Here is a 24,940-nt window from a genome sequence, read left to right as displayed (position 1 = left end):
ATGGCCAATATTAGTTTTATAAGTACTAATAAAACCACAGACCAATATCACTTTTCACCATCTTCAGTCTTTTCTGTTCTTGGCTACTAGCCCCTGCTACCATCTGCTTCAATTTCTCCTTGTTCTATCAGCACTTAATAAATGATCATGAAACAGTAAGTTTTATGCCTCTTTCTTGACTTCCGAAAGAATCCTGGATTAAAAATGTCAGAATCCAAGAGTGATTAAGAAAACCTTTGTTTATTTCCTCTTCCTTTTTAGCCATTGATTAAGAAATAAAGTAACGTTTTCATACACTTGCCCATAACTGTAGCTGGTGTATCCACTCTTACATAAGCCAGTGGTATATAATCGAAAGAAAGGCAGTCAAGAGTGCTGTTTCAATTCACCTACACATATATTGCAATCTGGTTTTATCTTATTTGTTATCCAGTCACATGGCAACCCCAATCCTATTTCAAACAGATGAATCAAATATCTGTCTCATTTATGTCTCACTGTAACACCTTCTCTCTCCTAGTGCTTCTCAAATGCAAGTTAGTGAAACCACAAACCAGAATTACTTTTCACCACAAACAAGAGAAAATCTGCAGATGCTGGAATCCAAGCAACACACTCACAATGCTGGAGGAACTCAGCAGACCTGGCAGCATCGCCTCGGCCCGAAACGTCTACTGTATTTTTTTTCCATAGATGCTGCCTGGCCTGCTAAGTTCGTCCAGCAGTTTGTGTGTGTTACTTTTCACCAGCTTGCTAACACCATATTGTGTTCTGCTGTTACCAGTGGCTCAATTTTGCCTTCATTAAAATACCCTTTATCATATTCTGTAAATTATTGGTGGGTCCCTTTCTGAGATATGGTGGCCTTTCAACTTCGCAACACATCCTATCCTCTGTCCTTACAGCACACACAAAATGCTGGTGGAACACAGCAGACCAGGCAGCATTTTGTGTATGTTGCTTGAATTTCTAGCATCTGCAGATTTCCCCATGTTTGCTCTGTCCTTACAGGTTTTGATGCATACAATTTTAGTATCATCAGGTATTTTTTAAAACAGGGGTTCCCAACCTGGGGACAATGGACCTTTTGCTTAATAGCATTGATCCATGGTTGGGAATCCCTGCTTTAGGAAAAGGGGAGGGGGGATCTCATTAAACTTACTGAAGATTGAAAAGCCTAGATAGAGTGGACGTGAAGAGGATATTTTCGGTAGTGGGAGAGTTTAAGACCAGAGGGCACACCCTCAGAATACAAGAACATCCCTTCAGAACAGATAAGGAGGAATTTCTTTATCCAGAGGGTAGTGGAATTCGTTACCACAGATGGCTATGAAGGCCAAGTTATTGGATGTATTTAAAGCAGAGGTTGATAGGTTCTTGATTAGTAAGGGTGTTAAAGGTTACCAGGAGAAGGGAAAATGGGGATGAAAGAGATTATAAATCAGCCGGGATCAAATGATGGAGTAGGCTTGATGGGCTGAATGGCCTAATTCTGCTCCTATGTCTTGTGGCCTTATGGTGTTACATTTCATGCAGGTGGTGTTTGAACATGTGAAGCCAAGGGTGTGGAAGGGGTGGGAGAGCTGGAGGAAGTGCAGGCTGTGTACCAACATAGAGATGGTGACGGGAGGGGATGAGAGGCTCAGTGTATGAAGGAACAGAACAAAGATGCCTCTACTGTGCAAACAATTTTCCCTGCAGACCAAAATATTTCAAAGCCGGATTTATTAGCTATAAGTAAATGCCAATATGGTATATGCATAAAATGGACAATTGCAGCACTTGAGTATGTGTGAACCGAATACAGTTTAATTTCCTAAGAGCAACCAAGCATGAAGATTAATTCTGATATTGTAGCAGTGTGCTACACGCAGTGCTGAAGTAACGACACGTAGTCGGTGAGCTGCAGTTGCAAAAGAGGTTTATTTAAACTTTGCCCCCTTGCCTTAAAGCCTTCCTGTTCGTGCCCTCCCCGGGCGGGAATGCTGTATTCACAGACCCGTCCCGCGTGCGGGCTTTTCCCTTTGCTGGTGAAGCGGCTTGGCACCCTCTTTGGGACTGGTCTCAACGCCAGCGCGCGCCAATTTGCACTTAGTGAGCCGGTTCGAGTGCGCTGGGAAGCGGGTCGCCACATAACCCCCCCCGCCCCCCAGAACCGGCGATACACCCCCCCAATGTCCACAGTCCGGGTCGGACTCTGTTTGGGAGGTCTGCCTCTGCGCCGCGGTGCCTGAATCTCGACCGGCTGCACCATGGCCACATGGTTTGAGTCGGTCCACTGTGAAAACCTCCTCTTTCCCTCCAATGTCCAGCACGAATGTGGACCCGTTGTTTCTGATCACCGTAAACGGCCCCTCGTAGGGCCGCTGTAGCGGTGCCCGATGTCCGCCCCGTCGTACAAAAATGAACTTAGTTTTACAGATCTTTGGGTACGCAGGTCAGGTTCTACCCATGCTGTGAAATGGGTATGGGGGCCAGGTTATCGAGCCTCTCGTGTAGTCTGCCCAGGACTGCTGCGGGTTCTTCCTCTTGCCCCCTTGGGGCTGGTACAAACTCTCCTGGGACGACCAGGGGTGCGCCATACAGCAACTCGGCCAACAAGGTGTGCAGATCCTCTTTGGGCGCCGTGCAGATTCCGAGCAGGACCCAGGGTAGTTTGTCCACCCAGTTAGGCACTTTGTGGCGGGCCATGAGAACCGACTTCAGGTGACGGTGGAAACGCTCCACTAGTCCGTTCGACTGTGGGTGGTAGGCAGTTGGGTGGTGCAGCTGTGTCCCCAAAAGGCTGGCCATAGCTGACCACAGGCTGGAGGTGAACTGGGCGCCTCTGTCGGAGGTAATGTGGGCCGGTACACCAAAGCGAGATACCCAGGTTGCAATCAATGCCCGGGCGCAAGATTCGGAGGTGGTGTCGGTGAGCGGGACCGCCTCTGGCCATCTTGTGAACCGGTCCACGATAGTCAGGAGGTGCTGCGCTCCTTGCGACACTGGCAGGGGGCCCACGATATCCACATGAATGTGGTCAAAACGCCGGTGGGTGGGGCAGAACTGCTGCGGCAGGGCTTTGGTGTGCCGCTGCACCTTGGCTGTCTGGCAGTGCATGCACGTTCGTGGTCCTCAGGGTGGGACCTGGTTCTCTGTTGCGGGTGTCGTAACTCGTTGGAGGTAAGACGCTGATCTCGGCTCCAGAGTCGACCAAAAAACGGCGTCCCGACTGCTTGTCCCAGACATACAGGAGGCCATCCCGATGGCCAGCTGCCGTAGCCATCAGCGGCGGCTGGCCCTGGCACTTCCCGGGAACTTGCAGGGCGGGCTACAGTGGTGAGCTTCTGCGCCCCACCGCTGGTGGTAGAAGCACCATTGTTCATTGGTCTCCTCACCCCTGCCTCTGGGGTTAGCGGGCTCTGTGGCCGAGCCTGGTCTGGTTTGCTGCCGGGAGCGTGGCCTGGTGACCTGTGTGACGGACGCCCCACTCTCCTTCTTGGCTTTCCACAGCACTTCCACCTGGGCCGCCACCTTCTGGGGGTTGCTGAAATCCGCGTAGGACAGCAGCAGGCGTATGTCCTCGGGCAGCTTCTCCAGGAACGCCTGCTCAAACATGAGGCAGGACTTGTGACCTCCGGTCAGGGACAGCATCTCGTTCATCAAAGCCGACGGCGGCCTATCCTCCAAACCATCCAGGTGCAGTAAGCGGGCAGCTCACTCACGCCGTGAGAGTCCAAAAGTCCTTATGAGCAGGGCTTTGAATTCTGTGTATTTGCCGTCCTCCAGGGACAACTGTATGAACTCCTCAACCTGGGCGGCTGTCTCCTGGTCGAGGGAGCTCACCAGGTAGTAGTAACGTGTGGTATCCGAGGTTATCTGCTGAATATGGAATTGGGCTGCTGCTTGCTGGAACCGTAGGTGAGGTTGCAGCGTCCAGAAGCTTGGCAGTTTCAACGAAACTGCATGAACAGATGCGGCGTCGTTCATCTCCGGTCCAAATATCATTTGGGCCGTCGGGGTCACCAATTGTAGTGGTGTGCTACATGCAGTGCTGAAATAACAACACGCAGTCGGTGAGCTGCAGTTGCAAAAGAGGTTTATTCAAAATTCGCAGCCTCGCTTTAAAGCCTTCCTGTTCCCGCCCTCCCCGGGCGGGATTGCTGTAGGGGGCACGTATTCACAGTCCCATCCCGCGTGCGGGGTTTTCCCCTTACTGGTGAAGCAGGCTTGGCGCCCTCTTTGAGACCGGCCTCAATGCCGGCGCGCACCACTTTGTGAGCCGGTTCGAGTGCGCTGGGAAGTGGGTTGCCACAGTGTTATACTTTCCCTGTACCTGCAGTAACGCGCCTGTCCAACACACCAGCCAATAGTGCAGAAGTACCAAGAGCTGTTTTATCTGAATGGATGTCAGTATTGAGCATTAAAGTGCCTGGAGTCTTGCAGAAGGTCAGGGGTCCTAAAGATCCATCAATATTCATTACGGAATGAAAAACTGCAGACAGAGAGAGGGCAAATTTACTGACAAAATGCCAGTAGCTTTGGAGGAGTGAATAAGGCTACACACTTGCTGCATTAAAGAACACCCAGCTTGCTAAATAGCACACATAAAACCATAATAGTGTAAAACTTAGCAGCACAATTAGGCCACGCGGCCCATTCAGTTTGTTCCACTGTTCAATTAGCTGATTTATTTTTCCTGTCAGCCCCATTCTCCTGCCTTCTCCCCGTAACAGTTGACACACTTACTAAACAAGAACCTATCAACCTCCAAGTTAAATATACCCTACGACTAGGCCTTCACAGCAGTGAATTCCACAGTCACCACCCTTGGGCTACGGAAGTTTGTCCTCATCATCTCTGTTCTAAAGGGACATCCCTCTATTCTGAGAAGTGCCTTCTGGTCCTAGACTCCCCGACTATATGAAACATCTTCTCTATATCCACTCTATCTAGGCCTTTCAATGTTTAATAGGTTTCAGTGAGATCCCCCCTGGTTCTTCTAAACCCCAGGCAATACAGGCCAAGAACTGTTAAGCGCTCCCCCTACATTAACCATTTGATTCCCAGGATCATTCTCATGAACTTCCTCTGGACTCTTTATATGCCGGCACGAACTTTCTTAGATGAGGGGCCCAAAATTGCTCACAATACTCCAATGTGGTCTGAAGCCGGGAAGGGTTGGTTAGAAGAAGTAAAGGGCTAAAGAAGAAGGAAATGGACAGTTGTGAATAAAAGAGAGCAAAGGAGACCTTAAGAGCATAAGGCTTAGGAACAGAATTTGGCCATTTGGTCCATTGAGCTTTCTCTGTCATCCGATCATGATTTATTTTCCCCCTCAAGCCTTCTTCTGCTTTCTCCCTGTAATATTTGAAACCCTTACTAATCAAGAACCTATCAATCTCTTCTTTAAATATACACAGAGAATGCCGCAAAACAAAGTAGATAGTTAAAGCATAAACATTGTGACCATAAGATGATACTACGCGTAAGGAAATCTCAAAAATTTCTACAGGTGTACCATTGAGAGTATTCTAACCAGTGGATATGGGGGGGGGGGGGGGAGGGTGGAGGGGAGGGGAGGGGAGGGGATGATTGGCACTGCACAGGACCAAATAAGCTACAAAATGTTACGAACAGTCAGCTCCATCATGGGCACCAGCCTCCTCAGCTTCCAGAGCATCTTCGATGAGCAATGCCTCAAAAAGGGGCCATTTATCATTAAAGACCCCCATCACCCAGGACATGCCCTCTTCTCATTGCTACCATCAGGGAGGAGGTACAGGAGCCAAAGGCACACACTCAATGATTCAGGAAAAACTTCTTCCATCATATTTCTGAATGGACATTGAACCCATGAACACTACCTCACTATTTTTTTCTCTTTTTAATTTAATGATTTAAAAAATATATATAGAGTGCAAAAAGAGAAAAAAATATATACGTAGTATATAAAATACTTCCTACTGTAACTTACAATAACATTCTATTATTACATATTGGAATGTACTGATACCACACAACAGAAAATATCATGGCATATGCCAGTGATATTAAATCTGATTCTGCTTCTGATTTCTGCAAATGGTTACACATCACGAGCACCTGCCACAAGCTGATATGCTAAATAATATCTCTGCAGACATCTTAATGCTGAAGAAATGAAGTACAAGATCAAGATTGTCTGCAACACCTGTGCACTGTCCTGTTGCCTGTATGATGACTTGTGATCTGCCAAGCTCCAGGCTCCGATGTTTATAAAATTCGGTTTCCCATTTATCCTGCCCACTATTTACAGTGCGAGATTACAGTCAACCAAATTGGAAACAGATATACACCATATACATAAATTATTACTTTGCAATTTTCCACATTTGTTAATATTGTGTTGGCAATAGTAAACTTGTAAGAATGGCACAGGGGAAGAATACAACAGGTGTTAAATGAGTAGGAATGATGTTCCTTTGGTACTCTGACATTTGTTGCCTGTATTTATTTTTATTGTAAATTATTTATTGTCTTCAGTTCTGCCAGGCAACAGAATGAGGTTGAGAGGGAAACAGATCAGCCATGATGAAAAAGCAGAACAGACTCAATGGGCTGAAGGGCCTGACTCTGTTCCTAGGTCTTGTAGCCAGAATGCACATACTCTGTAGTTTCATTTTGCTTCATTTTGGATATCATCAATTTCTGAGACGCTCGAACAACCCCATCTGGTTCTAACAATCAGTCCATTGCCAAAATCACTTGGATCTCATTTCTTCTGAATTCTAACATTTTATCTGAACAACAACTGAATCTCCTGACCATGTCTGCTTGCTTTTACGTATCGAGTTGCTACCACACGATTAGCTGATTAGATATTTGTATTAATGAGCAGGTGTACAGGTGTACCTAATAAAGGTATTCCCAAACGAGGAAAAGAAATATTTTGGGGCAGCTCAGTTGCGTAGTGGTTAGCACAACATTTTACAGTACAGGCAACTGGGGTTCAATTCCAGCCACTGCCTGTAAGGAGTTAGTACTTTCTCCCTGTGAACATGTGGGTTTCGTCCTGGTGCTCCAGCTTCCTCCCACAGTCCAAAACAGTCCACAGTCCGATTGGCAGGTTAATTGATCATTGTAAATTGTCCCACGATTAGTTAGGGATTTCTGGGTGGTGCAGCTTGAAGGGTTAGAAGAACCTGTCTCAATGCATAAATAAAGTGGCCACAGAGTGTATAAGTCAAGATACAGCAAGGACAATTTGAGCCGAACTGTACTAACCTATTCTGTCTCTCTTTCAGTGCTATGTACTTACCTTCTGTCCCAGCATTCCAGGAAGACCCATTACACCCTGAATGATAAAGAAGATTCAGAGGATCAGTCATCTGGTCAGAGAAGTTTCCAACATTTATAGTTTAAGTCACAGCACATTCCATACTGCAAGACAAAGGTACAATAAATACCAGCACCTGTGACACCTGTAATTAACTTTGTAGCTTACAGATATAAATATTTAGCAAAATCCTTACCATTTCTCCTTTGATTCCTTGTTGTCCTTTTTCACCAATTATACCCTGCAAATAAAGCGTACATTGTTAGAACAGTAACCCGTTCTCTACAGCCAGCTTCATCACCATCATTATGTGCCACGTCATACAACATAGGCGATCATGGTCTATGAATATGATTGTCCTGGCAAATTTTTCTACAGAAGTAGTTTGCCATTGCCTTCTTCTGGAGAATGTCTTTACAAGACGGGGTGACCCCAACCATTATCAATACTCTTCAGAGATCGTCTGCCTGGAGTCAGTGGTCGCAAAATTGGGGCTTGTGATATGCAGCATCTGCTCATGTGACTTTTGGGAGTTGAGGGTCATGAGTGTGGTTGGCAGCCCACCTTGGAGAAGGAAAACTCTGATCTCAATCCTCCACTGCCTTGTGGCTATACAGCCTCATGGGAAAGGCTTTAGGAGTAAACCCCAAGGTAAAAATCCAGAGCTAGAGTCCCAATGGCAGTCCTATGTTGAGGTCAACACTGACTACCAGTTCCTGCGATGCTGCTGGTGCCAAACCGTATTGGTCTCTGCCATTGCTTTGGGTTTCTTCTATGCGTGGGGAGGGTGAGCTTGCTTGCTTGCTCTCCATATTGTACTGCCCTGGCTTGTGTATCTAGACACAAAATCCAAGTCGACCCTCATCTACGGGGGCCTCCGAGTCACTGCCTGCTCCCATGGCTTAACGTGACCCTGATCGGGCGTGGGGGACAGGTGTGGCTAAGCAAGTGCTACACCTTGTTCAAGGATCACTTGCAGGCTAGCAGACGGAAGGAGTACCTTACTCCTCCTCCGGATAGAGACATACCTCCACCTCGTCACCCTCACAACACATCATCATCCAGAGCAACACACACAAAAAGCTGGAGGAGCTCAGCAGATCAAGCAGCGTTTGGGGAGAGGGGGTGTTGGAAGAATTGTTGATGCTTCAGGTTGGAACACTGTATAAGATCTCAGTAACACACACACACAAAATGCTGGAGGAATTCAGTGGGCCAGGCAACACTTACGGAACAGAATGAACAGGCAGAGGGGTTTCATTGTGGCTGGAAAGGAAGGGGGAAGAAGGCAGAATAAGAAGGTGGTTGGGGGCGGGGGAAGAGAGAGGAAAAAGTACAAACTGGCAGATGATTTGTGACACCAAGTGAGGGGAAAGGTGGGTGGGGGAGACGGGATGAAGTAAGAAGCTTGGAGGTGATAGATGGAAGAGGTAAAGTGGGAGGAGTCTGTTAGGAGGGAACAAACATGAAGAACATTTGCTTCCCCTTTACTTTATCATTTTCTCCTCAGCAATCCTGAAAACGCAAGCCGTGCTAAAAACCACCTTCCTCAGAAACCACGACTTGCGTTTGAGCTTTCATGGAGAAGGTTAATAAACTCTGCCCTCACCCAAACATGCCTGTCTTTGGAGATAGCTGAAGAAAACAGCACATAGATCCTGATACAGTTACCCTGTCCCTAAGACAGGACGCCTGCTCTGACCACATTTGCAAAAGGTTTTGTATCCACACATACAGCCTGCTTTGTTCAGATGGACGATACACAGGCATTCATGTAAAGTTTTATAAGGTTAATTTATGGCTCTTTAGTAACTTACGAACCTTTTCACCTTTTTGTCCAGTCAAACCCTAGAAGAGAACAAAAAAAAACAATGATCTCATCTTCATCAAGGATCTAACTTTCCGCTCAGACGATTTCAAGTGGTTGCTTTTAAATATGATAAAGTGGTTTTGGTTGCATGAGAATACACAGATTTTCCTGAGATACTGACACAACAAAATCATAACCATCACAGTCTTGAAAAATTTTAGTTGACCCATCCCTCATAGAAATGTGTGTGTGTGTGTGTGTGTGTGTGTGTGTGTGTGCGCGCTCATATATAAAAAGGGAGAAGGGGAGTGGGAGAGGGAAATGGAGAAGGAGAGAGGGAGGAGGGTAAAAGGAGATGGAGGAGTGACAGAGGCAGGGAGGGAGGAGGAGAGGGGAGGGAAAGAAGGTCAGAGAGAGAAAGAGAGGGACAGACACAGTGACAGATCTTTAGATTGACTTTCTGTGAAACTGGTCTTTACTCCAATTTTAGTATTGTATTCTGAGTTCTTACAGTAACTTCTACCAGAGAAAATGACCTCCCTGCAGTTACCACTTAAATCCTCCATCCCCTCTATTATTCCTACCTACACTCAATCAATATACAGCTCTTCCAATAAAACTGTTTCTTTTAACATATTTTATTTTCATTAATTATAACTACAGCTCTATTATACAGAAAAGATTATGTACAAATTTTAAAATAGATATTGCAGATACTGGAAATGAGAAAGAGAAATGCTGGAAGCAATCAACAGATCAAAGAACCTATTTTCAGAAATGAACATAATTGATTTATTTTCAGATTTTAAAAATAAAATAAAGTGCAAATGAAATATTGGAGTTAAAGAGATTATAATTGAACAGTAACACTGTAATTGAACAGACGTTACTGCACAATGTCAGAACTTTGCACTCATGTTTGTAAGTCCTTCTGAGGTTTATCACTGTTCAAGGGCACAGAGTACCCTGACAATTGGAGACAACAACAGCACAAAAACAGGCTAAAACAAAAATGCTCAGCTCCATTCCCCATGCTAACATGAAACTGTATTTTATAAATAGTCAAATAGATCTGCCATTTGAAAAGTGTGAGCCATTCAGATGGATTAAAACTCTGTAATCCGTGCAGAGAAATTTAAAAAGAAATACATTAATATTTCCCTACTAGATCAAGATTGCACTTGTCGTAACTTTGGCATCATGTTCTTCACAAAGTGGTTTTGATGTATTATTAAGCCATTTTCACTCTCATCAGAAAATGTCTAATTGATGTTATTCTTATTAGTTTCAATGACTGTACGATTCATGTGTGCACAATTAATTCCTGTGCAGGTGGCATTTTAATCAATATGTATCTGCTCTGCTGTATATTCAGAAACAACTTGACTTCCATTCTTACCATAGGAACAAGCCCTCATACACTAGAGACAGCCTTCATACCATGGAGATGCCATTTAGATGTGTTAACATTAATTAACTGGTTGCTGCTATACCTGTCTCAAATGGCTATATTTCAGCCCATTGGGTCTACCTGCTATTTCATGATAGCTAATTCATTTCCCTCTCAACTCTATTTTCCTGCCTTCTCCCCATATCCTTTCATGCCCTGACTAATCAAGAACCTATCAACCTCCGCCTTAAGTGCACCCAGTGACCTGGCCTCCACGGGCACCTGTGGCAATGAATTCCATAGATTCTCCACCCTCTGGCTCAAGAAATTCCTCCTCATCTTCGTTCTAAATAGACGTCACTCTATTTTGAGGCCGTGCCCTCTGGTCAACGATTCTGCCACCAAAGGAAACATCCTCTTCACATTCTCCATATCTGAGCCTTTTAACATTTGACGTTCGATAGGTTTACTTACTTTCTGCCCATTACACTGCAGGCGTTTAGGGCATGCAATGAAGCTCCTCCATCTCTGTCAGTACAAAAGGATTCTTCATTGTTGTTTCCATAAAAATCTTGTTTTACCAGGCAGGGTTATTTAGCCCCGAGCTGAACCTCCAAACCTGGAGGACCGGTGGATCACTCTGGGTCTGGCCTCTACTGCTTTGACCTGTTTGGCATGGGTGACCTTACCAGTGTAGCTCTCTGAGTCATCGAGACATGCAAGCCTCCAAACCTTACAACAAGTTGTGGTCCTCTTGAAGGCCTTTCAACAGGATTACTGTTTGTTTATTAATTTATTTATTATTTAGGTTTTTAAAAATTTGTAGTTTATCATCTTTTGCACATTCGTTATTTGTCAGTCTTTGTGTGGAGTTTTTCACTGATTCTACTGTATTTCTTGGTTCTACTGTGAATTACCTGCAAGAAAATGGATCTTGGGGTAGTATATGGTGACATATACTTTGGTACTTTGATAATCAATTTTGTTAGGCTTTTGAAAGTACTAGTATATCATTACAAGTTAAAATGATGCACTAATGAGAGCAGAACTTCCCAGTCATAATGTTTGGCTGTGCCCGTCACTGTTGGTTTTCTAGTCATTACAGATTGCGTACTACGTAGATACTGGTGATTTTGTTCAGGGGTTCTGAACCTTTTTAATGTTCAGAAAACATTTGGCAGTCCAGTGAAGCCTATGAACCCCTGATCAAAACAATGTATTTAAATGTATAAAATAAAATACATAGGATTACAAAATAAACCAATTTTATCAACTTGCAAATAACAAATCTGTGATATAGTAATGTATGTGTTAAATGGATTAAACAAGACTATACATTCAAAATAGGGAAATTAAAATTTATTTTTAGAGACATATCAATATGGAGGCTGTTGTTGCTTAGCTTGAATAAGAACGTTAAACTGTGGGGTGGTCTTCGACAAATCAACACGCTGTAATGTTGGACATCTACTCAATTTCAATTTTTAACAACTACAGGTGTTGAAATCCTGATTCACAAAGATATGTTGTTCCAAATGGAATTAAAGTTTCCATAGCTGCTAATACTACTGAGGTTTGTTGCTTATATTCATCACTTAAGGAAATGCTAAATTTCAGCTACAGGGTAGTGAAAATAAAGATGTAAATTTTTTCCCATTTAAGTTTGCAGACCCTCCCCCCCCCACCCCCCCAGAATCTATCCATGGACTCGTTAACGAACCCCTGATTTAGCGGAAGTGATACTACGGCATTGTGCTGGAGAGAAAGGAGTTAAATTGCAGTGAAGTCCATATGATGCCAGAAGGTTGTTTTTGTGTTGGATAACAAGGGAATTCAGGTGTTACTGAAGTAGGACTCTTCCAGAGAAATGGGGGAGTATTCCATTTCAACTCTGATAGTAAACCTGGCATGCATAGTTCTTCATAAATTCTATTGTATGTATTTTTCTGTAAATGCCCACAAGAAAATGAATCTCAGGGTAGTATTTGGGGACATATATGTACTTTGATAATAAATTTTACTTTGAAATCTGAACTTGTATTCTTCAGTGTATTTTGTAGGGATTTGACAGAAGTGCAAGAGGGTAAGTGACAGGAAGACTGGACGACAGTGCTTTTGTAATATGAGCCTGTCCAAGCTCTGTCTGTTCTTCTGCCAAATCCCTCTTTCAGTTATTTTAATTGAAAGCATATTAATCATCTCTGTTGGTTGTGTTTTTTTAATCATCTTGCTTGAAATGAAAACAACAAAGTTAAATCAATGTGTGGTGCAAAGTTATAGGCTGTTCATCTTCTTGTTCCAATTTCAGAATGTTCCAGAATTTCCAGCTCCAACATCTGTGGCTCTACATGAGCTGATTCAATAACGATATAGCCTCTACCTTCTATGTTAACCCGAGTTCAGTGGTGGTTGTCTGTCATGTTCAACATGACAGTAAACCTGTGCGGGAGAATTTTTATAAGTGGGAAAACTAATTCACCGGGGCAGTTCCACCTCGCTCAACCTCAGTAGTTGCGGTCCAGCGGTATGAATAGTCGTCACTAATAAGGGTCCTCGTCTGTAGTGGATAACCATGACGTCTGTGCCTTGTCATGCCCTTCGCTCACCATGAAGTGTTGCAGAACCACCTCCCTGTCCATTGGATCTCACTGTAGATCTCATCTGCCCAATCTGCTGGAGCTGACTTCACGTGCTAGGACAGGCGTGTGTCCATCTCACTGGAGTTTGAGGCAGTTGGGTACCCTCACCTACTTTAGCTTGCCCGTCGAAGCAGTTGCTGGCGTGTGCCTGCTGTCCCATGCAAACAGCTACTTGGAACTACAAGTAGAAGGTTAAAATAAATATCTCCAATTAAATTAAAATTTACAGAAGTGGTATTTGTTTACTCCAAGTATGTGCAAAAATGTGGATGGAAAAATAGCTTCTAAAATAGACTACTTTATCAGATCATTGCGGTGAACTACGTATACCTGTCTGGACACGCCCCCCGCTGACTGCTCCTGTGACTCCTCCCACTGACCCCTGTATAAAGGCAATTGGAGGCACTGCTCCTCCCTCAGTCTCCAGGATGTTGTGTGATGGTCTCTTGCTGCTGACAGTGCTTTTTTCCAGCTAATAAAAGCCTATCTCGCCTCACGTCTCCGAGAGTTACTGATGGTGCATCAATCATCCATCCTGAAGCTAAATGATTAGCCTGTCTTGTATCATGCTGTATGTATTGTGGCAATTTGCTTCCCTCTGCTATGTTTGTGCTTAAGAAATTTACAAGCTGTAAGAACAAACTGACTGCCTGTTAATGGTGGGAAAATGTAATTGTTTGTTTATGTATTTATTTATTTAGAGACAACTTTACTAATCAAGAATCCATCAAGTGCCACTTCAAGTATACCTAATCATTTGACCTCCACAGATTCATGCACAGCATCTAACAAAATGCTTTAAAGCGGCAGTGATCGGGATTCAATTCCGACTGCTGCCTTTTGTATTTTGTATGTGTGTATGCTCTTCTTGTGATCACATGGGTTTCCTCTGGGTTCCTCCCTTATACCAAAGTCGTACAAGTTAGTGTTAGTCAGCTGTGGGCATGACCACTCTTTTTTTTTACTAACACTTTCCTTATTGCCCATTATTTTTGCTTCAACCCTCTTCTCCCTGCCTCCTCCTCAAGAAAGAATCTCTACCGTGCTAGACCACAGGGCCATTCAACCCTTCAAGTCTGCTCCACCATTCCAGCAAGGCTCTCAACCTCATTCTCTTGCCTTCTCCCTGCAACCTTTGCTCCCTTTCTAATCATGAACCTGTCAACCTCCACTTTAAATACACCCAATGACTTGGCCTCCACAGCCATCTGTGGCAATGAATTCCACAGATTCACCACCTTCTGGCTAAAGAAATTCCTCTTCATCTCTGTTCTAGAAGGATGCCCTTGTATTCTGAGGCTGTGCCCTCGAGTCCTGAACTACCCCCCACTATTAGAACACATCCCCACCATGTCCGCTTTATCTAAGTTTTTCACTATTTATTAGGTTTGATAATTGCAATACTGACTGACTGCTCTTACTGAATGGCCACTTCCAATATAATTTATATTAACTGATAAAATGTTCTACTGGAATCCAAAAACTCACAGAAAAGAAACAAGGTTAGGAGAAAAGTGCCTCTCTATAACATAGAATCATAGAAAATTACAGCAAATCAACAGGCCATTTGGCCCATCCAGTCCATGCCAATCCACTTAAAAACAGTGGACTTATGCAAACTAAAGTTTTTTTTCTAAAACAGATTATACAAGGGGTGATTGATAAGTTTGTGGCCTATGGTAGACGGAGTCAATTTTAGAAATCCTAGCACATTTATTTTTCAACATAGTCTCCTCCTACATTTACACACTTCATCCAGTGGTCGTGGAACATACAGATCCCTTCTTTGTAGAAGTGGTCCACACCGGGGTGATTGATAAGTTCATGGCCTAACATAGAAGGAGATGAGATACTAACTTCAAATTTTCTGCATAATCACTCAAAGAGTTGAACTGCACGTGCACGTAACGAGTGCATCTTGAACCTCCAGGTGGGCCACAGCAGGGGTGATTGATAAATTGGTGGCCTATGGTAGAAGGAGATGAGTTATACAGCTCTCATTACACGCACATGCAGTTCAACTCTGAGTGAAAATGCAGAAAGTTTGAAGTTAATAACCATATCCTTCTACCTTAGGCCATGAACTTATCAATCACCCCATGCTGTGGACCACTTCTGGAGGTCCCAGACACCAACTTCTACAAAGAAGGGATCCGTATGCTCCACGACCGCTGGATGAAGTGTGTAAATACAGGAAAAATAAATGTGCTGGGTTTTCCAAAATTGACTCCTTCTACCTTAGGCCATAAACTTATCAATCACCCCTCGTACATAATGGTATAATCCAGCTTACATTGAGTAAAAGATTGACAAAAAGACTAGTCTTTTATAATGAAAATGAAGGAAAAAATCTGTGGAATAATCACATCAATAAAATCCCAACAGACAACATAAATACAATGTCTTCAACTACACAACCAGGCTTCATTTGAAAATGGTCCATTCGTGAGAGGTTAAATTCCTTTCAATTAGTGGGTAGCAAGCCAAGCATTCTAGCACAAGATACGCTCAAGAAGTGAATATCACAAACCTTGAGGCCCATTGGTCCTCTAGCGCCTGGCAATCCTGTTAATCCGATATCTCCCATTTCACCCTGAAAATAAGAAACAAGGTCAACCATTGGAGAATAAATAAACTTTTGAATTTAAATGCCACAGTGACTGAAAAGTGTACCAAAGGAAGTAACTCTCTGTAAAGATTCCTCTTGCTTAATAAAAATAAAAGGATATTATCTTCCTTGGAAAATTTATCAATGAACAGTTATTTTTGTAGGCAAAACAATGATGCAGTTACTTTATGTAGGCAGCACTGAGGTACTGCAAGTTTCCACACTGCTGGTTCCCTTCCCTTCTCTCTATTCCTGTTCAGGCTCCCCTCTTGCTCTTTTCCCGTCACCTCTTTCTGGTGCCCCTCCTCCTTCCCTTTCTCCAAGGTTGTCCACTCTCCTTGCCTATCAGGTTCCTCCTTCTTCAGCCCTTTATCTCTTCCACCTATCACCTCTCAGCTTCTTACTTCATCACCCCTCTCCCCCCACACACCCACTTTCCCCCTCTCCTGTCACCTGCCAGCTTGTACTCCTTCCTCTCCCCCTATTTTCCTATTCTGGCTTTTTCCCGCTTTCCTTTTCAGACCTGATGAAGGGTCTCAGCCCTAAGTGTCAACTGCTTATTCCTCTCCAATAGATGCTGCCTGACTTGCCGAGTTCCTCCAGCATTTTGTGTGTGTTGTTCACGATTTCCAACTCAGTCATGAATGTTCCCACGTCTTTGGACAGCAAAATTACAAGGTTTGGACATGGCGCTAGCAACCCCATACTGTAGAAACTTAGCTATAGTAACACCAAAAGACACTCCAAAAACCTCATCCTTGGTAGAGGAAGGATCCATCAAGAAGATGGGCTACACCTGGGAAAACTTGAAAGACTGGCCCAGGCCAGAAGACTCTAGTGAGCTTCTGTAAGTGACCTATGCGCCAGGAAGGTTGACGTGCCCAAGTAAATAAAGTAAGCACAAGATGTTCAGCATCTGCAGAATCTCTTGCCAGTATAATCCACCTTTTATCTAAAGGTCAGTATTGAATCGACAGTGTGAATTTGAAAAGTGGCATTGCAGCTGTGTTGTGGCACCTCAGAACATGATGAGGTCAGAGCCACTGAAAAGGTCAACAACTCAGCACTGAACTGAAGAGAGGCTTCCCGGGAGAACAAACTTTATTTTTAAACTTTTCCATGTCCACCAAAGGGCCAGTCAGCTGTTTGTTACAGATAAGAGCACTTGAATTTAGACTTTATGGCTGAATAGATGTTATTGTTTTGTAAACTTGTAGGATTAAGCAGACAGACAGAATCATAAAGCTACAGAGCACTGCAGGATAGAAACCAGCCATTCAGCCCATCCTGTCCATGCTAAATTTGATTCTACCTAGTTCCAAACAACCTTTGCTTGGACTTCCATAACCACCTATCCACGTACTTATTCAAACTACTCTTACATGTTACAATCAAAGCTGAATCCACTATTTCCCCTGGCAGGTCATTCACAACTTTCAACACCCTCTGAGTGAAGAAGTTCCTCCATAGGTTCTCCTTAAATATGTCACCTTTTATCCTTCAACTATGACCTCTAGTTTTCATCTCACCCAACCATTTGGAAAGATAATTTGATTTAAAATTTTGTCTGGTCTTCATAAATTCCGGAGAAAGGCAACATTTATATATGCGCACAAGAGATTCTCCAGATGCTGGAAATCCGGAGGACAGAAGGCAAAATGAAGGAGGAACTCAGCAGGTCAGGCAGCATCAATGGGGAGGAATAAACAGTCAACGTTTTAGGCTGAGACCCTTGGAAAGGAAGGGGGAAGAGCCAGGATAAGAAGGATGGGGGGTGGGGAGAGGAAGGAGTACAAATTGACCAGTGAAGGGGGAAAATAGGTGGGTGGGGGAGGGCTCTATAACTCAAGTTCTCAGCATTATTTATTTATTGTACTTGCACAGTTTGTCTTGTGCACATTGGCTATTTGGCAGCCTGCCTTTCTTTATAGTTTTTCATTGATTCTACTTTATTTCTTTGTGAATGCCTGCAAGAAAATGAATCTCAGTGGTATATAGTGATATATAGTGATATGCTTTGATAACAAGTTTACTTTAAACTTTAATGTGTCTATGTGTGAGGGCCATGTGCCTCCATCAACCTGGGAAATGAAGTTGCCTTACCTTGAGCCCAATTGGTCCTGGAGGGCCTGCAGGCCCTGGCATTCCAAGGGGTCCTGGTAAGCCTGCACTGCCCTAGGAAATAAGCATTTACTAATCAGTCCAGTTTCTCAATTTGGATTCTTTAAGAGCTTTCAGATCACACTCTATGGATTTGAATCAGCCATTAACCTACAGTAGCTGGTTCAAGCATGGTATGTGTTCACTCCGATGTACAATTATATGTCAAGGAATTCATCTCACTGTGTTGCAAAGATAACGAGGAATTCAATTGTTAATACAGTGCAGCACAAATCATTGTAAAGAGCACCACTTCACTCTGCACTGAGACACGAAGTTTCAAAGGCTGAAGACCATGCAGAAAAAAAATCAGGAAGACCGGTATCCAGAAACTCAGTTTCATTGCACGATTTATGCAAATAACAGTCACAATAAATGTGTATCGCTTTTTCAAGCTAAAAGTGAGAATACATTTCAGAGAAATGTATACGACATACATGCTGAAATTCTTTTTCTTCGCAAACATCCATGAAAACAGAGTGCCCCAAAGAATGAATGACAGTTAAAAGTTAGAACCCTGAAGCCCCCCAACTCTCCCCTCCCACACATAAGCAGCGGCAAAGTAACAATACCCCCTTCCCCCACCAGCAAAAAAGCATCTACACCCTCCACCGAGCACCCAAGTGTGCAGCAAAGCATCGATAAAGACACAGACCTCTAGTACCCTAAAAACTACTCATTCTCCCAGTTATTCAACATACAACAGGCTCTCTCTCTCCCTAGTAAGGGAAAAAGAGGTGTCCCCATTTCGCAGCAACAACTCGCCGATTTATGGTTTTCAAAGTTTGTTGCATCGCTTTTTCCGAGTCCTGTCCCAAAGGTCTCGGGTCTCTGGGCACACAGCCAGCAACCAGCTCATTGCTTTTGATCTTCTGTGTACTCCCACAACACACCAGTGGTGGAGTAACACCAAGGATGTAAATGCCTAAATCCCCTCACTTTACGATTTGGAAGCCAAGAGGCATATTATTTTGCTATTAGCAATGCAATAACAAGCTTATTTTAGATGGGATAGAGGAATACAGCACTAAAGCACAGAAAAGGCCCTTCAGTCCATCTGGCCAGTGCTAGACTGCTATTCTGTCTTACCTTGTCCTATCAACTCACACCTGGAGCTCTCCCATCCATGTAGAGTTGTTGAATACCACAACACAGAAACAGGCCCTTGGCCCATTAATCTGCCTAATTCCATCAGCCAGTACCAGGACCATAGCCCTCCAATCCATATACCTATCCAAATTTTTCTTAAATGTTGAAATAGAATCTGCATCCACAACTTGCACTGGCAGATGGTTCCACTCTCACCACACCTTGTTCCCCTTAAACTTTCACATTTTACCCTTAACCCATGACCTCTAGTTCTAGTCTCACCCAACCTCAGAGGAGAAAGTCTCCTCGCATTTACCCTTTTTATGCCCCTCATATCTTCTATGTTTTAGGGAATAAAGTCTGAACACATTCAACCTTTCCTTTTAACTCAGACCCTCAAGTCCCGGAAATATCCTTGTAAATAGTCTCTTCTCTTTTTCAATTTTATTTATATCTTTCCTGTAGATAGATGACCAAAACGACAACAGACCCAGCACCATTAGCCACAATCCTCCAATTGACTCTCTTGCTTCTCCCGCAAAGCCTATGTCTAATCTAACTTACTATCTCATCTTGAATGCCAAGTGACTAAACCTTCTTGACCAACCTCCCAAGCTGGACCTTGTCAAAGGCCTTGCTAAAGTCCATGTAGACAACATCCGCAACCTTGCCTTCATCAAATTTGGGTAAATTCCTTGATAAACTCTATAATGTTGGTTATATATGACTTACCATACACAAAGCCAGGTTGACTAATCAGTCCCTGTCTATCCATATACTTTTCTATCTGGTCCCTGAGAACACCTTCCACTAACTTTCCGACTACTGATATCAGGCTCATTCTTAGAGCCTTTCTTAAACAATGGAACAACATTAGATATCCTCCGGCACCTCACCTGTGGTTAAGGATGTTTTAAATATCTCCGCTATGCCTCTCAGAGTCAGAGGGAACACGATGTCAGGCCCTGGGGATTTATCCACCATAATTTGCCTCAAGACATCAAACACCTCCTCCTCGGTAATCTGTCTGGAGTCCATGATCTTACAGCTGCTTTACCTCACTTTTGTAGACTCTTGTGTCCATCTCCCAAGTAAATGCAGATGCAAAACATCCATTTAAGAGATCCTCCATCTCTTTCAGCTCCACGCATAGATTCCCAATCTGATCTTCCTGAGGACCATTTGTTGGGCTGTCTATAACATCCCATTTCTTATGCCATAGTTCTACCCATAAAGCCTCATGAGCTGAGCTCTCCGGTTTATTCTGACTGAGCACTACCATGACCTTTTCCCTGGTTAGCAATGCCACCCCTCTCCCTTTAATCCCTCCCATTCTATCACATCTAAAAGAAAGTACACTGAGCTACCAGTCCTATCCCTCCTGCAACCAAGTCTCTAATAGCTACAATGTCATAATTGTGCACGCTGATCCATGCCCTAAGCTCATCTGTCTTTTGTACAATACTCCCCGTAGTGAGATGCACTGTACACAGCTTAGAACATTAGTTCCACTGTGGTGAACTACATATACCTGTCTGGACATGCCCCCCCTGCTGACTGCTCCTGTGGCTCCTCCCACAGACCCCGGTATAAAGGCGATTGGAGACACAGCCCCGGCCTCAGCCTCCAGGATGTAGTGTGGTGGTCAATTGCAGCCTGTTCTGTCTTGCAGTCAATAAAAGCCTATATCTCGCCTCATGTCTCCGAGAGTTATCGATGGTGCATCATCCACCATACTCGATCTTTTGATTCTTGACTTTGTCTGAGGTCTTAACAACATGTCTCCAAAACCACTTCATTATCTCTTTTGGCACTCTGGTTCCCATCCCCCTGCAACTCTAGTTTAAACCCTCCCCCGCAGCACTAACAAACCTTCCCGCTAGGATATGAGCCCTCTCCAGTTCAGGTGCACAGTCCTTTCTGTACAGGTCCCACCTTCCCTAGAAGGGAGCCCAGTGATCCAAAAATCTGAAGCCTTCCTCCTGCACCAACTCTATTCCCCGACCCAATAAATCCCCTATTACTACAGCTTGCCTCATCTCCCACCTTCCCTTCTGAGTCACAGAGCCAGGATCAGTCTAGAGACCTGACTACTGTGGCTTTCCTCTACTAGGTCATTCCCCCCCGCCCCCAACAAATTCCAAAGCGGTGTACCTATTGTTGAGGGGAATGGCCACATGGCTTCTCTGCACTGGCTGCCTCTTTCCCCCTCCTTATGGTTACCCAGTTACTGGAGTCCTGTACCTTGGCTGTAATTACCTCCTTGTATGTCCTCTCTATCAGCCCCACAGACTCCCAAATGATTCAGAGTTCATCCAGTTCCAGCTCCGACTCCTTAACACAGGAGTGAGAAGCTGCAGCTGGATGAACTTCTCACAGGTGTAATCGTCAAGGACAATGATCCTTGAGGGCCCTGATCTCCCCACATCCAGACGTGTACTTTGCCAAACTTCTCTTAAACACTGAAGTCAAACCCACAACCACCACTTACACTGGCATCTCATTCCACCCCCAGAGTGAAGACATTCCCCCTCATGTTCCCTTTAAATATTTCACCTTTCACCCTTAACTTATAACCTCTAGTTATAGTCTCCCCAATCTCAGTGGGGAAAGTCTGCTTGCATTAACCCTAACTATACCCTTAATAATTTTGTATACCTTAATCAAATCTCTCATTCTCCTGTGCTCCAGGGAGTAAAATACTAAGCTATTCAACCTCTCTCTATAACTCAGGTTCCCCTTAACTGTTTCATGTTTCATGCTTAACCTGTGACCTCAAGTTCTAGTCTCACTTCGGCAGTGGGAAAAGTCTGCTTGCATTTATTCTATCTACAGTGTACTCCTTATGAGGTTACACATAATCGGCAAAAGGAGAGGAACTGCAGAAACCAGTGAAAAGGTTTGTTCTGAACCTGGGCCTTACTTTTCTTCCTGGTCTTCCAATTTCTCCCTAAAAGGGACAGAAATACACTTGATTAACATTTGATTCTTAACGCATTTGCAAAATGATAGTTATATCAAGTTCAAATTTATCCTCATTCAGCCATACACATGCATACAACTAAACAAAACATCATTCTTCTGGGGCCAAGGAGCAAAACACAGCACAGTACATAGTTACCATCCAGCATGCACAATCGCAAAGTAATTTTAGCTCAAGTGCCTGAGTGACACGGCCTGATGATTGACAGGTTGACATAAAGTCTGGGGTGCATGTTTATATAAGACACTATAATGTTACTGACACTATTATAATTAAACAAACAGTCATATTAATATGTGAAACAGCAGCAATAAAAGATGAGCCTGTGAATCAGGGAGTGGTTGGAGGGGTGTGCCAGCAAGGCATTTGTACAGGGTGTGTGTGTGTGTGTGTGCTGTGTGCCAGCAGGGTGTGAAGAAATCCAAAAGCCTGGGGAAGAAGCAGTTTCCCAGCCTGACAGTTACACTGCGGTACCTTCTGCCTGATGGCAGGAGGTCAAAGAGACTGTGGGGAGGACGAGAGGGGTCTTTGACGATACTGGAGGCTCTGCTTATGCTATGCCTTTGAGCTATGTTCTGAGTAGGGGGAGGAGAGAGACCCCGATGATGCTCCTGTAGAATGTGGTGAGAATGGTGGGGAGCAGTGGTGAGCTCACTTGTCTCAGTCTCCTCAGGATGTGGAGACTCTGCTGTGCTCCCTTGGCTAAAGAGGAACTGAAAATATAAACCACAAATTATGAGCATGCTGAACTTCACTTGCCCCGTCACTTGCCCAATGTTCCCTCTAAGGAGTGTGTCAGTGCACGTGCACACACCTTTTGCTACTAGCGTCACCCTCTGTCTCGCTGGCCTCTTTAAGTATACTTCACAATCGTACACAATCACATTTTCTTTCTCTGGAGTTTGCGATGATTTGTTTGCATATTTTAGAATTGGCTTACTAATACTGTTTTTATTGAAGAAATTATTTCAATATCCATATACTGTGGTCACTGGGCAAAAAAATTGCACAAGATTTTTGTACACACTGGTTATTATAAATTAGAGGGAACATTGAACTGTTCCCACAACCTACGGATTCAATTTCAAGGACTCTTCAACTGATGTTCTTAATACTTATCGCTTATTTATTTATTTTTATTCTTTTTTTTCTTTTGTATTTGCACAGTTTGTTACCTCTTGTACACTGGTTGCTTGTCCGTCCTGTTGGGCGTGATCGTTCATTGATTTTATTATGGCTATTGGATTTACTGAGTATGTCCACAAGAAAACGAACCTCAGGGTTGTATATGGTGACATAGATGTACTGTGATAATTAATTTACTTTGAACTTTGAGCAAATTTAGGTTAAAGAATCACATATACTTACAGTCTCCCCTTTTGGTCCCATAATTCCTGGAATTCCTCGTGGGCCCTGATGGTATAACAAAGGTAAATGGCTAATCTCAAATGCTACAATCATGTACATCTAGATCATAAAACAAGGAACAGTACAAGGAACAGTTCCTGTAGGCCACAATGACCATGACACCAACTTGAAATGCACACCTTTCTGCGAAATGATTAAGATTTAATGATAACCTCACACTGTAAATATGAGCCTCATCGCGCACCTTTTTTCATCTGCTACGCAAGGTGGGATATCCCGGTGGTCAGTCATTTCTAATAAAGTTCCCATTCCCATTCCAACATGTGGTCCAAGGCCTCCTCTGTTGCCATGATGAGGCCAGTCGCAGGTTGGAAGAGAATCCCTCGCATTCTGTTTGGGTAGCCTCCGACCTGATGGAATGAACATCGATTTCTCTAACTTATGGTAATTTCTCCCTCTCTCTTTTCTCCCTTTTTTCATTTCCTGTTCTGGACTTCCTCTTACCTGCTCTTCACCCACCTCTAGTACCCCTCCTCTCCTTTCTCCTAGGGTCCACTGTTCCCTCCAATCAGATTCCTCCTTCGTCCATGCTTTAGCTTTTCTGCCTCTCACCTCCCAGCTTCTTACTTCATCCCTCCCCCCACCCACTCATCTGGTCTCACATCATTTCTAGCTTGTACTCCTTCCCCTGCCCCTCCACATTTTCTAGCCTCTTTTTCCTTCCTTTCCAGTCCCGATGAAGTGTTTTGGCCCAAAATACTGACTGTTTATTCCCCTCCATAGATGTTGCTTGACCTGCTGAGTTCCTAGACTCCAACCTGAACTCTAACTCCTCCACATCCCTGGGCTGCTCCATATTTTTAGCATCTACAGAATCTCCTATACTTAATTATGACTAATCACAGTCTGGTTAATTAATTACTCAATTTCCCTCGGGATCAATCAGGTATGTCTGTCTGTATTTTGACTTCAGCATGCCTAGAGTTTAGAGTGATGGGCTGGGATTCATCTCTACTAAAGGAGGTTTAAGGCATTCCTTCCCTCTGCTCGCCCGCAGGTCACTCTTGGGTAAGGTGTAGCACCTGCATAGCCCCCAAAGTAGGGTCATATGAAGCCATGGAAGCCGGTGGTGGATGCTCGTATGAGCAGCCGGTGCATATCACAAGTCCTGCTTACGTGACCTCTGACACCAGCCAGACAATCTCTTCAGAGCATTGATAATGCACTCTTTTGCACTTTGGTTGTTTGTCAGTTTTTATTTATGTACAGTTATTCATAAATTCTATTGTGTTTCTTTATTTTCTGTAAAGGCCTGCAAAGAAATGAAACTTAAGGTAGTATTTGGTGATATATACACACTAAGATAATAAATTTACTTTGACTTTGCCTTCTCCCAAAAAGAACAAAAGAGATACCCTCATCAGAAGTACTGTAGCAGTTCAAGAAGACAGCTCACTACCACATTCTCAAGGGCAACTAGGGACAAGCAATGAATACTAGTGTTGCTTGCCAACATCCACATCCCAATAAAAGGAACATTAATCAATATATTAACCAATTTGCAAGTTTACAAGCTGGAATTGTTTGTGAGTA

General features: G+C 43.8%; 1 protein-coding gene across 1 annotated transcript in view; it reads right to left on the bottom strand.

Moving 5' to 3' along the window:
- colq (collagen-like tail subunit (single strand of homotrimer) of asymmetric acetylcholinesterase) overlaps positions 1–24,940 on the bottom strand; it is a 92,379-nt gene that overhangs the window by 36,035 nt on the left and 31,404 nt on the right. Inside the window, exons 4-10 of the mRNA XM_059945032.1 lie at positions 23,348–23,392; positions 21,920–21,946; positions 17,851–17,922; positions 15,670–15,732; positions 9,122–9,148; positions 7,497–7,541; positions 7,283–7,318 (exon numbers count right to left, since the gene is read on the bottom strand). Coding sequence (XP_059801015.1) covers positions 7,283–7,318; positions 7,497–7,541; positions 9,122–9,148; positions 15,670–15,732; positions 17,851–17,922; positions 21,920–21,946; positions 23,348–23,392 — 315 coding nt within the window. The remainder of the gene's footprint in view (positions 1–7,282; positions 7,319–7,496; positions 7,542–9,121; positions 9,149–15,669; positions 15,733–17,850; positions 17,923–21,919; positions 21,947–23,347; positions 23,393–24,940) is intronic.

Source organism: Hypanus sabinus, chromosome 20 (assembly GCF_030144855.1).
Source record: "Hypanus sabinus isolate sHypSab1 chromosome 20, sHypSab1.hap1, whole genome shotgun sequence".
Classification (NCBI taxonomy): domain Eukaryota; kingdom Metazoa; phylum Chordata; class Chondrichthyes; order Myliobatiformes; family Dasyatidae; genus Hypanus; species Hypanus sabinus.
This window is presented reverse-complemented; position numbering and strand designations above follow the sequence as displayed.